Raw genomic sequence first — 14,534 nt, forward strand, 5'->3', positions numbered from 1 at the left:
CCTACAGTAGGCTGCACAGGACCTTGTCCAGGCGGGTCTTGAATATCTCCAGAGAAGGAGACTCCACTACCTCCCTGGGCAGCCTGTTCCAGTGCTCCGTCACCCTCAGAGGGAAGAAGTTCTTCCTCATGTTCAGACAGAACTTCCTGTGCCTCAGTTTGTGCCCATTGCCCCTTGTCCTGTCACTGGGCACCACTGCAAAGAGCTTGGCCCCATCCTCCTGACATCCACCCTTCAGATATTTATAAGCATTTATAAGGTCCCCTCTCAGCCTTCTCTTCTTCAGGCTGAACAAGCCCAGCTCCCTCAGCCTCTCCTCGTAGGGGAGATGTTCCAGTCCCCTCATCATCCTTGTAGCCCTCCGCTGGACTCTCTCCAGTAGCTCTTCATGTAAATGGGGAAAAAAAATTAGCCATAAATCAATTACTGGCTATGGGACAGTCCTAAGAAAATGTAGGAGCAAGTACAGAAAGACAGAAGACCCTGATATATGACACAGAGAGAGAATAATTGCACTGCATGCAAGAAAGTCCAGTCTCATTATGCATGTTACAAAATCTGGCCTCACTGCTCAGTTGCTCTCTGCACATGAGTCAGTTTGATTTACTGTCTGCTTGAGAGTGACTATGTGGTGTATTACCAATAGGGTTTGTACACTGGCTTTCCAAAGTATAGGTCATTAACCCTATGTGTTCGACAACAGAAGTCAACTGAAATCTTGCTGAATTTGGAACACAGAAATGATGTGAACTGGTCTATTGGGTCTTGGAAAGAGGATACTCTGAAGTAGGTTTTCAATCAAAAAATCTAAAATACCTTAAGTGAATAATAGAAGATTTTTCACCTCATAGCTATTTTTTGCACTTTCTGTTTGTTTGGGTTTTTTTTTAAAAAAGGAGATTTTCAATGCTGGCATTTGAAGGTATCCAAATAAAAACGGTAATTCCTAACCACATCCAAATTAAAATGATGATTATAGACATACTGAATATATTACAGGCAAGCAGGTAACTGAAGCATGTCATACATCATCTTCTCCCCAGGTTAATGGTAGCCACATAATACAGATCACTGCTATGTTCTAGTATTCTGAAAATCATTCAACACTTAATACAAGATTCATACACTAAGAAACAATAGCTAAAGACAAACAGCCTTACATACCGCACACTCCCTTTCATCCTTTTCTTCTTGAACACATGTCGCTTCCATCCTAAAAATTTTTGCATCTTGGAGAAGTCGAATTGCAGAGAACACCAAAGCAACACTGTAATACAGAAAAATATTATTAAAAAATAATAATAATATTTGCCATTTTATGCTTTTATTATAATAGATACTTCATTTCTGACAATGTCAGAGATGTCTATCAGCAGTTACCAATTTTTCCTTCAGTAAAAAAAAATTGCACTTGGAGTATATTCTGAATTTGTAGGTACTGCAGTATGAAAGTGAGAAAGCAATAAGAGAAAAAGTTTTGCCAATAACAGACATAACCTGATAATAATAGATAAACCAAGATATATCACATTATGTTGGAGCCATCAAAACAGGACTCCACTAAAACAGGACTCCACTATAACTTTCAGTTACACATGCCTTTCTTCAGGGACGGGCTTTTAGAAATTAGAAGATGTAAAAATACTGAAAATGACAAAATATATTAGGAGACTTCCGTAACTCATCCACAGCTAGAGAGGTAAGAAACAACTTCCTCCTTAAAGCCTTTCCAGACTAGATGTTAATCCTTCTGTTAAATCCACGTGACCATATACTCGCAGAATCTTAGTAAACACCTTCAACCAAAAATTGAGCCAGGTGCCACCCTGGCAAAACTTCATAAGCAATCACACAACATTGAGTCTGCTGCCTCCCGCCCCAATCATAAAGCCTTTTCTGGAGTTCACTCCAAACAGCATCCGGAAAGATACAGACATTGTTAGGACTGGTGCAGCATTCAACCCCACATTTCAAAAAACTGTGAGTTGTAATGCCAAAATATTGTCAGGGTTCTTAAAATAGTAACTAATAGGGTTTTTTCCTTCTTATGCTGTCTTTTTAAAGCTTTCAGATACGCAGTTCAATTTTCATGACATCTATAGACATGTATATCTACAACAGCAGACTTTATGAATACTATTATTTTCATGATATGAAAACACTTGCAAAACCAATATAGTGAGAAGATCTTTTTCACAACAGGATTTGTTGCCCAAAGAACACACTACTCAAAATATTCTGAGAACTGCCAAAACAAACGTCTCATGGTATTAGTTTTCCATCTCTAATTGTACATTTTCCCCTACATCTGTAAATCTCTACTCTTCTACCTCTTCTCTAAAACATTTTTGGGGTTGACTGGTTTTTTTTATAGTTCTACTTACTCTCTTCCCACTGAAACATATCTTCCTAATGATCCAAAAGTACCTGAGGGTAGGAGGTTAATTGTTAAAAATGTATAACCAAAGTTCTCATCTATGCTTGTCTTTTTACATAGAGAGACTCTCTTTACATAGAGACTGGCTGCTATGAAGCAAAGGAAAAAATAATTTACGAACACCACAAGTCCTTTTTACATAGCCAGATGACTGTGAAGATCTTTCAATGCAAGAAAGATTCAGGCTCTGTGTGAATTTACTGCTTTTGAGAAGTTCTAGATTAATTGTCGTAAAGGCAAAGTTCTTGATTCATGCACAAAGAATTCAGAATAAGAGCAGCATTACTCTGAAATTACTCACATTATTCTGCCAACATGTATCTAACCACAGGATAGATAACCTCCAGAGATAAGAGAGTAGTTAAAGTGTTCCTGTCAGTTTTGATTCTATCCTGCTTGCTGGTTTTGTGATGCAGAACTGGATGGATTACACCAATTCAGCACAAATAGACCCCAAAGTAACAATGAGAACAAAAACTGTTAATATTTTGCCTTTCAGCTCTCAGAATTCAATCCTTATGAATCTCCATCATCCCTTTACCTCAGTTTTATTCCACAAAATATAACTAGAATAAATCAATGTTGAATTTGTTATAACCTTCTCTCTAACAATGGAAAAGAGGAAATAGAATTTGCTTACAAAAGCAAAAGAGACAGTTAGGATAATACAATGAAATATCCCGACTGCTTTTCTTTCTTTTTATTAAGAAGACTTTTCCCCTGAAACCCGGCATCAAAGTTAAAATTACAGCAAAACCTGACATTTTTCAAAACATTGTTTGAGATGCTATGGCTAACATTTCTCAAGCAAGTCAGAGAAGGTGCAGCACCCAAGAGTATATACAAGCTTTTAAGGAATATTAACCTAACTTCCTGAGCACCACTGCCAACAGTTGACTGCCGTTGTCAAGATTCAACATTTTTACTTGCATGCTTACATATAAATTTCATGAGTGGAATGTAGACCACAAGCCCAAAGATACATATATGTATTATTTTAAGCAGTAATGTATTCACATAAGCAGACAAGCATATATTTGGGTAATTGGAAACCTCACATGCCCATTTAAGTACTCTCCTTGAGGTCAATGGAATTAGTCCTACACATAAACTTATTCTGAGGCATAATTTTTTTTGCAAGACAGAGGCTGTAATGTAGAAGCTTCTCTTGATGAAATTTTTGTGACCCTTTTCTGCTGTCAGCAAGAGTGATGTGTCTGTATATTTCCCTTGACAAAATACACATCCTTTTATCAGCTGAATCAGAAAGTGACAAGATGATCAAAATAGGAAAGTACAGCTGACTATAACAATTTCACCACTAAGTCATTTCGCCAAAGGAAAAAAATGATGAATTTCTGTAATATCATGCAAAGTTTGATTTCTAGGCTGGCAGGCAGGAAACATTCAGCTGTCCGAAGGAATGTTTCATTTGTGTCTGAGGCAGACATATCAGCAGTTTCCATGGATGGCAGTGCAATAAAACTGTAAAATAGGTTAAAAAAACCCAAACCCTTGCTTTGTTTGTTGGGTTTTTTTTCCTGCTATCTGACCACTATCAATATATAAGGCCCACTAAACATCCATCAAAAATTTGAGAGTCCAAAAATATGATCCATAAAATGCTTGACATCCATTGGAACCTTTGATACTCTAAAAAAAACTTTCTCCAATCTGACACAAGTTATAAGCCAAGAGAGAAACTACACTCCAGGGTATAACTGCATTTGAAAAAGAACGGTCCTGCACTGAAAATGGCTTGCATTGTGGAACCAGTTTAGCATGGTGAGAAAGTCTGGGTCAGCACTCCACTAAGCCTAATATAAAGCTAAACTGGGTCTATGCACAGGATATTTCCTAAGTCCGCATACTGGTCTTTAGTTACTAATATGATAATTTAATAAAATCCACATGGCATTCAAAAGCATGATGCGGTCACTGCCCAGTGATTTGCTGGGCTCTTTTTGACAAATTTGTGGTAAATTACTCTATTTCAAAAGGCACTGAAATAGATTAATATTACATTATGAGAAATGTCCACAAATAGCCTACAAGTTCTTACTTCACATCTTCACTAATGACATTACTACTAAATTATTACCGTCCTAATATCTGAACTTTTGGGAAACTTCTGTCTTATAAAATAACATAAACAAAAGCCGAGTGAAGGACCATGCTGCAGTACTCTTACTGTTTTCAGTCCAGTAGTCTATACAGCATTGTGAAGCTCCTGTCCTTGTTAATTTTATTTTTCTTTATTGCTGTACCATAGCAGCTAAAAAGGAATTGTGCTGTATAAAGGCTATCTAATTTGGTGGTTTGTTTATTCACCTAAGACAGCTGGGAGAAGGAAGATAATTTGCTTTTGGCATAGAAGAAAATATTTCTTTTTTGTTAATTGGGTAAAAAGTTTAACAAACGCATTGAGACTGGTTTGTCTGTTGCCCAGCTGAATCACCTACCACTTCATTGGTAAGAGTGCTACAGCAATCTTCAACAGTATTCCAACAATGAAAAAATGTTAATTTTTCATTTTGCTTGGTGCTTACTGTAATTCAAGGTTTACTGTAATAATTTTGATGTGTTGAGTCAGATTAGACCTAACAGAAGTTACAAATACTGATTAAATTCTACCTAATCTCAACATAGACTGGCAAGTGACAGTGCTACACCTCTATATGCTGCATCTCTAGTTAACAATTTGTACCTCAAAGATCTTTCAACCTAATAAGCAATTAGATAAAAAGAGCTTGACACTAATAAAAATGATGTATTTTTAAACTATTATCCTTCTTATACAAAGTAATTTAAAATTACAGGTATGCCAAACGGAAGAACCCTCCTAGCTAAAAGATCAAAAAAAGGTTCAGAATTTAACATCTACAGAGAGTTAATATATTTCTATATGCCCCATATATTCAAAGAACAGCACAACTGTAATTTCATTAAGTTCTCCAAAAGAAATCAGAACCTCAAAAAATCACAGAATTTGGAAATTACAATTTGGAGAAAATATCTGGCAGATCATGTAATTACTACAGTATTTTACACACTATTACTAACAATATAATTAATGCCTGCTAAAATCCATTCTAATATGTTAAATGTTACATCAATGCTTTTTAATCCAATTAATTTTAACAATATAATTTTAACATTTTAATTTGACAGCAGAAGTACATCAAGAGGAAATGTTGTTTTAGGACAGTAACATAGGGCATTCTAGAGCAAAGTAGAATTCAGTAGTTCAGAGATAACATTAGTGCTCTGCTGTAAAATTTAAAATTAGAAAAAATGCATTACCTATCGTATCCAGACTTATACTTTGACAAAAACAGTGAACATTGCAGCTTTTTCTTTCATTTTGTATAATACTATCACAAAACCCCCTCACAATCATAGGCAAATAACTGATGATCTTTTAAAAAGTAAAATAAAGCAATAATAAAAAATTAAATGTCAGTATAACTTACATTTGTAGATATTCTAGGGGGGTTGTTATGGCTGGTTACTAAGATTTAGAATATTAATGTAGACATAAAGAATTCAAAGAAAAAATTTCTGGATTCCTTTTTTTAATCATCTGTAGTTGAGGCTGTGCAACATAAAGTTGTTCATAATATTACTTACCTGAAAGCTGCTTGATGCCTTTGCTGAGAAATAGCAGCAAGCTGAAGTTTGGCCTCAATAAGAGCCTCTAAATCTTCAGCAGAACACTGAGATATCTGCCCATCGTATTTGTCCTCTATGTTCTGCACAAGTTGGCTAAGAATTTCTTCAGCTTCTGTCAATAAAATCCCCTAGAGAAGAACATGGCATTATCTGATTTCAAAAAATGATGAAAGAAATAAAAAATTTCTTAAAAAGTATTGTATTCCATTATAACCTACTATCGCTGCACCCTAAAACAAATGAACTTGAATACAATATGCCTTTTCTATAAATTGCACGAGGGGGCAATTTAGCTTTTTTCAGGGTTACAGATTCAATGTCTTGAAAGTAGCAACATCCTAACTGTGCCTGTACTATTGCAAGTTATGCTTAACTACATATTTTAAGGCACAGCAATATTACTCAATGATTGTTCATTCTTATCTTTATCTTATAGCTATAATCGATAATTTTATACTATACTTATTATGTTAAGCAATTTTAAGCAATAAAATACTATATTAAAATACAACATTAAAGATGTTGCAAGAAGTATTACATTCTTGACAGATCCTTCAGTGCAGTATGCATCCTGAAAGTTCAGCTGTAATTTACAGTCTTTCTGACAAACAAAGTTGTAAGAAGCTGTGAAAACCATATCTAAAAGAAAGTTAATTTTAAATAAAATCTCAATCATGGAGCTTTCAGCAGAATTAAAAAATAATTCAAAAGTTTGTACCATCCAGTGTCTTTTTTTGACCAGTTTACTCAATGAATTCAGAGCTCTACTTAAAAACAAAAAACAAAAGAATAGAATGGTCAAAGAAAAATCAGAAGGATGAGAAACATACTATGTACATACTATTTTACATACTATGTATGTAAAATAAAGTATCAGAAAGAGGAACACGAAAAATTTGAGACATTTCACATGTGGTAGAGAGTGATTTTCCATTTATTTGTAGAGCATACTGCACCATCAAAGAGTCTCTGGCATTTTCTACAGGCACCACCTCTGAAAGGAGATGATTTCATCCTTGAAATCCCATTCAGTCTTTTACCCTTGTTGCTGAAACAGTCATACTGAGATCTGATTGTGACAGTATTTCCCATGGACATTTATAAAGGATAAACTAGACCATTTGAAACACTGCACCAAACCACCAGGACTTCATGTATGGCTAGTAAGATTGTAATCAGATTAGAAACAGAAATTTCTAGTCCCCTTATTCATGCCATCCTCCCACCAAAATTTCTGCTACACTGAAAGCATTAGCAATGTTTTTGAAACAGCCTGCAGTTTCTTAAGCCTTTTTTCCTAAAAAACAAAATTACCTTCAGCATGGCCATATTTAATTCATCTTTACAGTCAACGAGATGCACCATTGTGCCTCTTTGTTCCTGTTGTCTTGAATTCTTATCAGCATCAACTGTCAAATACATTTCAGATGAAATTTCAGATAACACACAGAGAACCAAACCATTCTCAGTAATTTCAAGAATATGCTCCTTTTTTCTCTATTTATAGTTGGGACTTCCAATATCAAAGTAAGTCAGGAAGAATGGAATACAGCTTTAATAATATTAGAGATATTAGCTAAACAAACCTTGAAAAATCTTTATGCTTATTATTTCAATAATGACTGATTTTTCAGCAACATTTAATATGAGTATTGTTTATAACATGTTAATGCATATGCAGTTAAAAGTGGAAAACTCTGCTTGAAACACGTTTCAGAATAAATGCACTTTTCCACCACCCTTATAATTACCTTTTACTTTTGATGCTGTAATTCTGCTTGGCTCCTTCAAGCTGTTGTTATCAACAGAATAAACATGGCTTTCCACTTTTTCAGGTATATTATTTATTGTAGTAGAAAGGCAAATGATGAAATGCATTTTGGATAAGGTTAATTTATTCATAATTTCTTGGTTGCACAGTGGCACCATTGTTAAAGACAGACTCCAATTAAATATGTCTTCCAGCACCTACAAGAAAGTTAACAATTGGGACTACTTGAAATTACGTATTTTACATTTTCCTTGTTCAAGTCATATTCTGTTTCTATTAATAATTATATTTATCAAAAATTAATGAATAATATTAGTAACAGGCTCTTAGCCATTATGGATGAGTTGCTTTTTTCCTTTCCAAACTTAATTCACCCCTTGGTAGCACTTGCTACAGCCTCAGTGATCAGTTTTCCAGTAGGAGGTGCACCTATGAAGTTATAGCTATTACTCTGTGGGAGTTCTAGTTTTCTGCATTGTCCATAGCACTCTTTCAGCTAAGGTGGTCACAAAAAATATGTAGGTAAATCTGTAGTTCAGAAATCCCAACTCAAGTCTGTTGTTATTCACCCTAAAGAGAAAGATTAAGCAAGGTAAAAAATTATTGTATCAAACCATTCCAGCGTATTTCATAGAACCTTTTTGTTATTCATTACAGAATCCTTGTTTTATCTTGAGTTTTATTCTCACTTTAGATTAATAAATTTAGAAGTTGAAAGTCTACACAACTTTGCAAAATCATGAGGAGAACAGTAAGAGCCCCATATATACTGTGAAGTGCTCAAACCAAAAGCTCAGTATAAAGCACAACTTCAAAATACATCTGAAACTAGTGAGATCAAAAGCTGTCAGGATAGACATCTCATTTCTGTCTTCTAATATCAACTGTTGCAGGAGACACACAAGCTTACTGTAAACAAAAGAGAGGAAAAGTGGAAGAAAAAAGTGGGGGTTTTCTACTTTATCTGTTTCGTTTTATGGTACATCTTCTTTTCCACATTCTGCTAACATTTACCTCTACTGGCTCAATGGATCTATGACAAGGCAAATGAAAGAAAAATGTTGAAACTGAAAACCAAAAAAGAAGTCATTTATTAATATATGATTTTAATTAAAATGAGAAATGGCCGTTCATTAACTGGTTTACAGATTCACCTTTTTTTTTCATCAATTATTTTTTTGCTTGCAGAATGTGGAAAAGAAGCTGTACCGTAAAAACGTATCATGACAAAACCTGAATAATTCTATGAGTATGCTTTGCACAGACAAGTCACAGATTTGTACATATTAGGTCTCCCATCTGAAAAATGGTGATAATGGTACTTGCCTCTCCCTTGAGAGGTCAGCCATAAAATTTAAAATTTAGGAAATGGTAAACTGTTGAGGAGAATGTGTTTTCTATTGACTGTTTTTTACCAAAAACAAGTATATTTTCTGAACCACATAATCTCTTACTGATGCCAGAGGAATAAATATTTATATCTAGCATAAGATTTTTAGCTCTTTCAGGTTTTTTTTACCTGTAAATTTGTAACAGTCAGGAGAGATTCTGAGGAGTCAAATTTCTGTAAGGCCTGTAAAATGGACAAAAAGAAAAATAAGAAATGTGTTATGTGAGTATAAAATAAGCGAGTTAGCAGAGCAGTGAACAAGTGTAGTGCATTTCCAGCTACACTCTGAGGGCTCTGAATACGCCAACAATTGCTTGGTTTCTATGGGCTTTACATTTCTGAACCATAACCCAAGACCCAAAACTGTCTCTACACCTCCTATGCCATTTACCAGGATTATTCAACTTGAAGCACGGGGAGAAAAAGGCATAAACCAACACAAATCTTTTTCCAAATTCTAGGAGCTCTGTAGACACCAACCATCAATTGCCTTTAGGTTCTTTACATTTCTGAATCCCAGCCTAACTCCAGATTTAGCACATGCCTCCTCTGCTATTCACCAGAGCACAGATCTGTGAATGGAATGAAAACAAGAGCTACAGATCAAGATGAACTTGAGACCTCAGCCTCCTTGAGGACTCTAAAAACAACTATTTCTTAGCTTGTATGTGCTTCTGGCTTATATGCACTTCAATTTTCTGAAGCCTCACCCTAATTCTAGTCCTTGCTCAAAACCCCTTTACCTTTTCACCAGGAGACTAATCAGGCTACTGAGGGGAAGGAAAAGGCAGAGATAAAGATAATTTCCAGCCTTTGTCATAACTGAGAGCTCTACATACAACTGTCACTAGAGTTCTGTGTGGGTTTTATTAACTCTGTACTCCAGATGTAGCCCTCTTGTCATCTCTCTCATTCCCTAGAACATGGGTCCTTCTTATTCTGAGCTGTGCAAAAGTCCAGCAAGCACTTAGCTTCTACACGCATCACAGCCTAACCAGAGCCCTAATGCTGAATCTCCTCTGCTGTTCACCCAAACGTTCACCCACAAACCCAGTTAGAAAAAGACAAGTGACAAATCAGCCAGACCTCATCCTAACTCTGTGAGCTCTTCAGACAATACACAAATTAAGGACAGGACTTAAAGATGCATTTTAACCTGACTAGCATCAGTAAGGGGTAAATGCATTCCTTACTGTAGCCATGAACAGGGAAGCTTTGCAGAACCAACTCCAACGAGGATGCTGATAACTCTTTATGGCTCAACCTAGTGAGAATGTAATGAAGCTTTGCTCTGAGGCAAATCACTAGATTTCAGTTTTTTATCTTAGTATGCAGTTAGTATGAAAGTGTCACTGGCAAATTAAAAAGGTCGCCTTTTCTAATAAAGATTTTAATTTTACTTTATATTAAGGTCATGTCTCAATATAAAACCTAGTACCACTGCAGGTTATTCTAGGAGGAATGCTTGTCTATATTTCTGGGTTTTTAAATGTAAATGTCTGACATCCTATCATAAATTTAATTTTAATTATTCCCTTATTAATTAGCTTAGACATTGATTTGTTGGCTATTTCCAAAAAAGATACTGCTGTTCTGTGCTGGTTACAGCCATTGTGAGGCTGCCAGGTAAGGACAGGCAGGCCATGGGTTAGCTGGAAACTCCTTCTCAAGGTCTGGGGAGGTGGGAGGGGGGAAATTTCCCTTCAAATCAGCTCATTATACTCTATTTGCTCTTCAGTGCAAACTTCACTGCCTACAACACAGGGTAAGGGAAGCAAGTGTGAAGTCATGGAGGTGGGTTAGGAATTTCGCTTTCAGCACCAGCCTGTAATTATCACCAGATTAGAAATATTGTCCTATTGCATGTATAGAATGTGGCTGTACAACCAAGCTAAATCCATGCAGCTGTCAAAAGGGGCGTCCCTTCCTGTCCCACTAGTCTTCTGTCACATGTTCAGTCCAGCTCCCTAGTGCTGGCACACACACTTTGTCACGGGGCAACACCTACCCAAAAGCACCACTCAGATAAGGGAGACCTTGACTACATCCATCCAGAAATAACTCATTAAATTATTTTGGTATGTGCTTGCAAAACAAGGAAAGGCTACATAACTCTTATGGAGGAGGCTTGCCCGATAGCTCTGGACTGTATCTGCCTGCCCACGTATACTCACAGGTAAGACAGAGAAGCCCAGCTCAATCGTTAACAGCTTCATAACCTTGTAGCACATTAGTGATCAAGGTAAGATCATTACTTGTCTTTAGATAAGGAGAAAATCAAAGAGATTGACCTGGGGTGACGTGCCTGTCAAGGATCTGAGGGCACCGGTAGCTCTTACTGCCCAGCATCTCCTGGGGCTCCCCCCACCCTGCCTGCAGCCCAGGACACCATGTCAGCTCCCCAGGGCCATTGACCCCTGCCCCAGCATCGCCACAGCAGGGCTGCTCTCCAGCTCCTCACAGTCCTGCCCTGCCACGGCCGCCCGAGCCAGGCCCACCCGTGGGCCCGGATCCCAGCCCAGACTCGGCCAAACCCCATGGCCCCATGTGGCCATCCTGGCCTGTGCCTGAGCCCCGCTCTCCTCACCAGGCCTGACCCTGATGCCCACCCGCAGGCTGTGGGTAGTTAAGGCTTGGCGGTCTGAAGATGTCGCGCTGTACGGAAAGGTAGTGTGTCCCCGCCCTGTCCTAATAGCCAATAGCGTTTAACCCGTGAAGTAAGCAGACGGAAGTGATGCTGTAAACCTAGGCTATATAACGCTGTGTTATTTATCAATAAACGCCATTTGCCGTCCACCACATTGGTGTCTGCGTGCTGATGACCCGAGCGGCCGAGGGGTGGGTCGCCGAGCCGTCCCTGAACCAGGTCGCCACGCCAACGAAGGCGACAAGTGGTGCCGAAACCCGGGAAAGACTCGCCTGGAATCAGGTGAACGGCGGCCAGAGCGGCAGGACCAGCCAAGCGGGGAGGACGCTCCCGGACTAGCAAGGAGGATGGAATCCCTTGTGAAGGTCGTATCGCAATTACATAAGCATTGGGGGATTGATTGTAAGCCCAAAGATTTTACGCTCGCAGTTGCGAGACTTTTGCATATCGGGGTCATTGACCAGCCGGTGGATATTTTCTACCCTGAAGTGTGGGATAAGTGCACTAAAGCGTTAGCCGAGGAGATGATGTCCTCGGGTTGTGGGAAAAACCTTAAGTCGTGGGGGAAAGTCGTACAGGCCCTGCAGAAAGCTAGACAAGAGCAGGAGACTTGGAAGGCGGCAGGGAGCTGTTTGTTTGCTACCCCAAAATTGGGAATCGGGGCAGCCACACAGACTTTGCACCCCCCAGACGATAACGGCTCTGCTGAGCCTAAAGATCAGCAAGAGGGCGATACATCCCCTCAACTCCCGGACCCCGACCCGCTTACGGAGGGAGAGCAACAGGCTAAATCCTTCTGGGGCGGGTTAGCCGAGGAGGCTAGGAGCGCCGCGGAAAAAAACGGGTCTGAGAAAGTCTGGGCTACACCACCGCCCTATGCGCCCCAAGATGGCGCCGAGCCCAAAGGGGAAAGGCGGGATGAAAATTCCTTTGGTGATAACAGAGAGGAAGCGCTAAAGTTATCAAGCGCACAAGTTATCAAGCGGGAGGTGGAAGAGAACAGGGGGGCGAGCGGGGGCCAGAGAGCCAATCAGAGCGTGCATTTCAAAAGGTGCGCCTGTGGGGTAGGCACCCCGCCGAGCGGAGCGCGGGGCGGGCCCGGGGGGGAGGAGCGGCCCGCCCATAGGGGAGGGGGCCGGAGCTCAGCAAAAAGGTACTGGAGACCGGAAGTAACCAGTCAGTCGAGTTCCGACTCCGATTCAAACACCAGCGGGGACGAGTGGCTCACAACTGATTTAAACGTAGTAGAGGAGGACATGATTAAGCATGTCGCGAAGGAAGAGCATCTAACCCCGATCCAGGTGGCTGTTCGCACCATACTAGCCAGAATAAAACTAATGAAAACTGTGAGTTTTTGTCCACAGGACCGGATCATCGGACACCCCCGTAACCCGTACACCCCTGTGACAAGAGAAGACAAGTCGGCAAACGTCCTGTCCGAGCCTGAAACCTCCTCACGGACAGAATCCAGACAACGGCAGAATAGCGTCCGCAAAGGGGGGCTACGATGCCCTTGTGTGATCCTAATCTTGGAGCTTGTCACTATAGGACAGGCAGAATCAAGTTACCATCACCATCAGCCATATAGGTGGGTCCTACGGAACCTTGTAAATGGTCGAGTAGTAAGGAAAGTCATAACAGCAGGACCTCCTAGATTTGCTGCTCACCTGTGTGAATTAGCACCCATACAGCCCTGCCTAAACCAGTGGCCCTATTACTTATGTCCACAATCTAACCCAGGAAAGGGATATTGTAATTCTCCTAATCAATATTATTGCGCATATTGGGACTGTGTCACTATCGCTTCCGCTTGGACACCCCCAATCCCAGACAAATATTTAACGACAACATGGGGACCACTAGGTTGCAAACATCCACGACTTGATTGGTCTGGAGGATCTGTAGGGTACAGTAATTGTGACGCTATAATCCTCCAAGTAATTCATCCAGAAGACTCAAGATGGGTAACGGGAAGAACTTGGGAAATTAGGTATTGGGAACCAGGACAAGATCGAGGTGGATTGATACATATAAGGAAGGAGGAAATAATAAAAAACCCTCCTCATGGAATTGGCCCCAATCCAATTGTTAGTGGACCACAGATAACTGCTAGCCCCCTGGAGACCACCCAAAGTGATGTAATATCCTCCCTCGATGGGACGAGGGAACCCCCCTTATGGAAACTAATGCAAGCTACCTATGACACCTTGAACCAAACCAACCCAAACCTAACTGCACACTGTTGGTTGTGCTATGACGTGAAACCCCCTTTTTGTGAGGCTATAGGGGTAAACACAACATATAGCCTAGACACCCGATCCGTACTACTTCAGTGTTCTTGGGGAGAGAAGAAAAAGAGGATAACTATGCAATATGTTTCTGGATCTGGGACCTGTATAGGCAATGTGTGGGGACAAAAACGGAAGCTCTGTAGTTCTGTCTCGTCCACAGTGGGAAAAACCAAAGAAAAATGGGCTATTCCCTCTAAAGGAGCTCAATGGATCTGTTCCAAAAACAGGCCTTACTCCATGCATATCTCTGGCAGTGTTTAATCCCATGGTTAACCACCTTGCTATCCACCTTGATAGGACCAATCGCGATGATTGTAATAGCACTA

The 14,534-nt window shown here is 39.6% G+C and overlaps 1 protein-coding gene across 1 annotated transcript in view; it reads right to left on the reverse strand.

Moving 5' to 3' along the window:
• Positions 1 to 14,534, reverse strand: part of CFAP54 (cilia and flagella associated protein 54) — a 123,681-nt gene that overhangs the window by 24,575 nt on the left and 84,572 nt on the right. The window contains 5 exon segments of the mRNA XM_075428222.1: positions 1,165 to 1,267; positions 6,068 to 6,237; positions 7,424 to 7,518; positions 7,861 to 8,077; positions 9,400 to 9,453. Of these exon segments, the coding sequence (XP_075284337.1) occupies positions 1,165 to 1,267; positions 6,068 to 6,237; positions 7,424 to 7,518; positions 7,861 to 8,077; positions 9,400 to 9,453 (639 nt within the window).

The sequence above is a fragment of the Opisthocomus hoazin genome, chromosome 8 (assembly GCF_030867145.1).
Source record: "Opisthocomus hoazin isolate bOpiHoa1 chromosome 8, bOpiHoa1.hap1, whole genome shotgun sequence".
NCBI lineage: Eukaryota > Metazoa > Chordata > Aves > Opisthocomiformes > Opisthocomidae > Opisthocomus > Opisthocomus hoazin.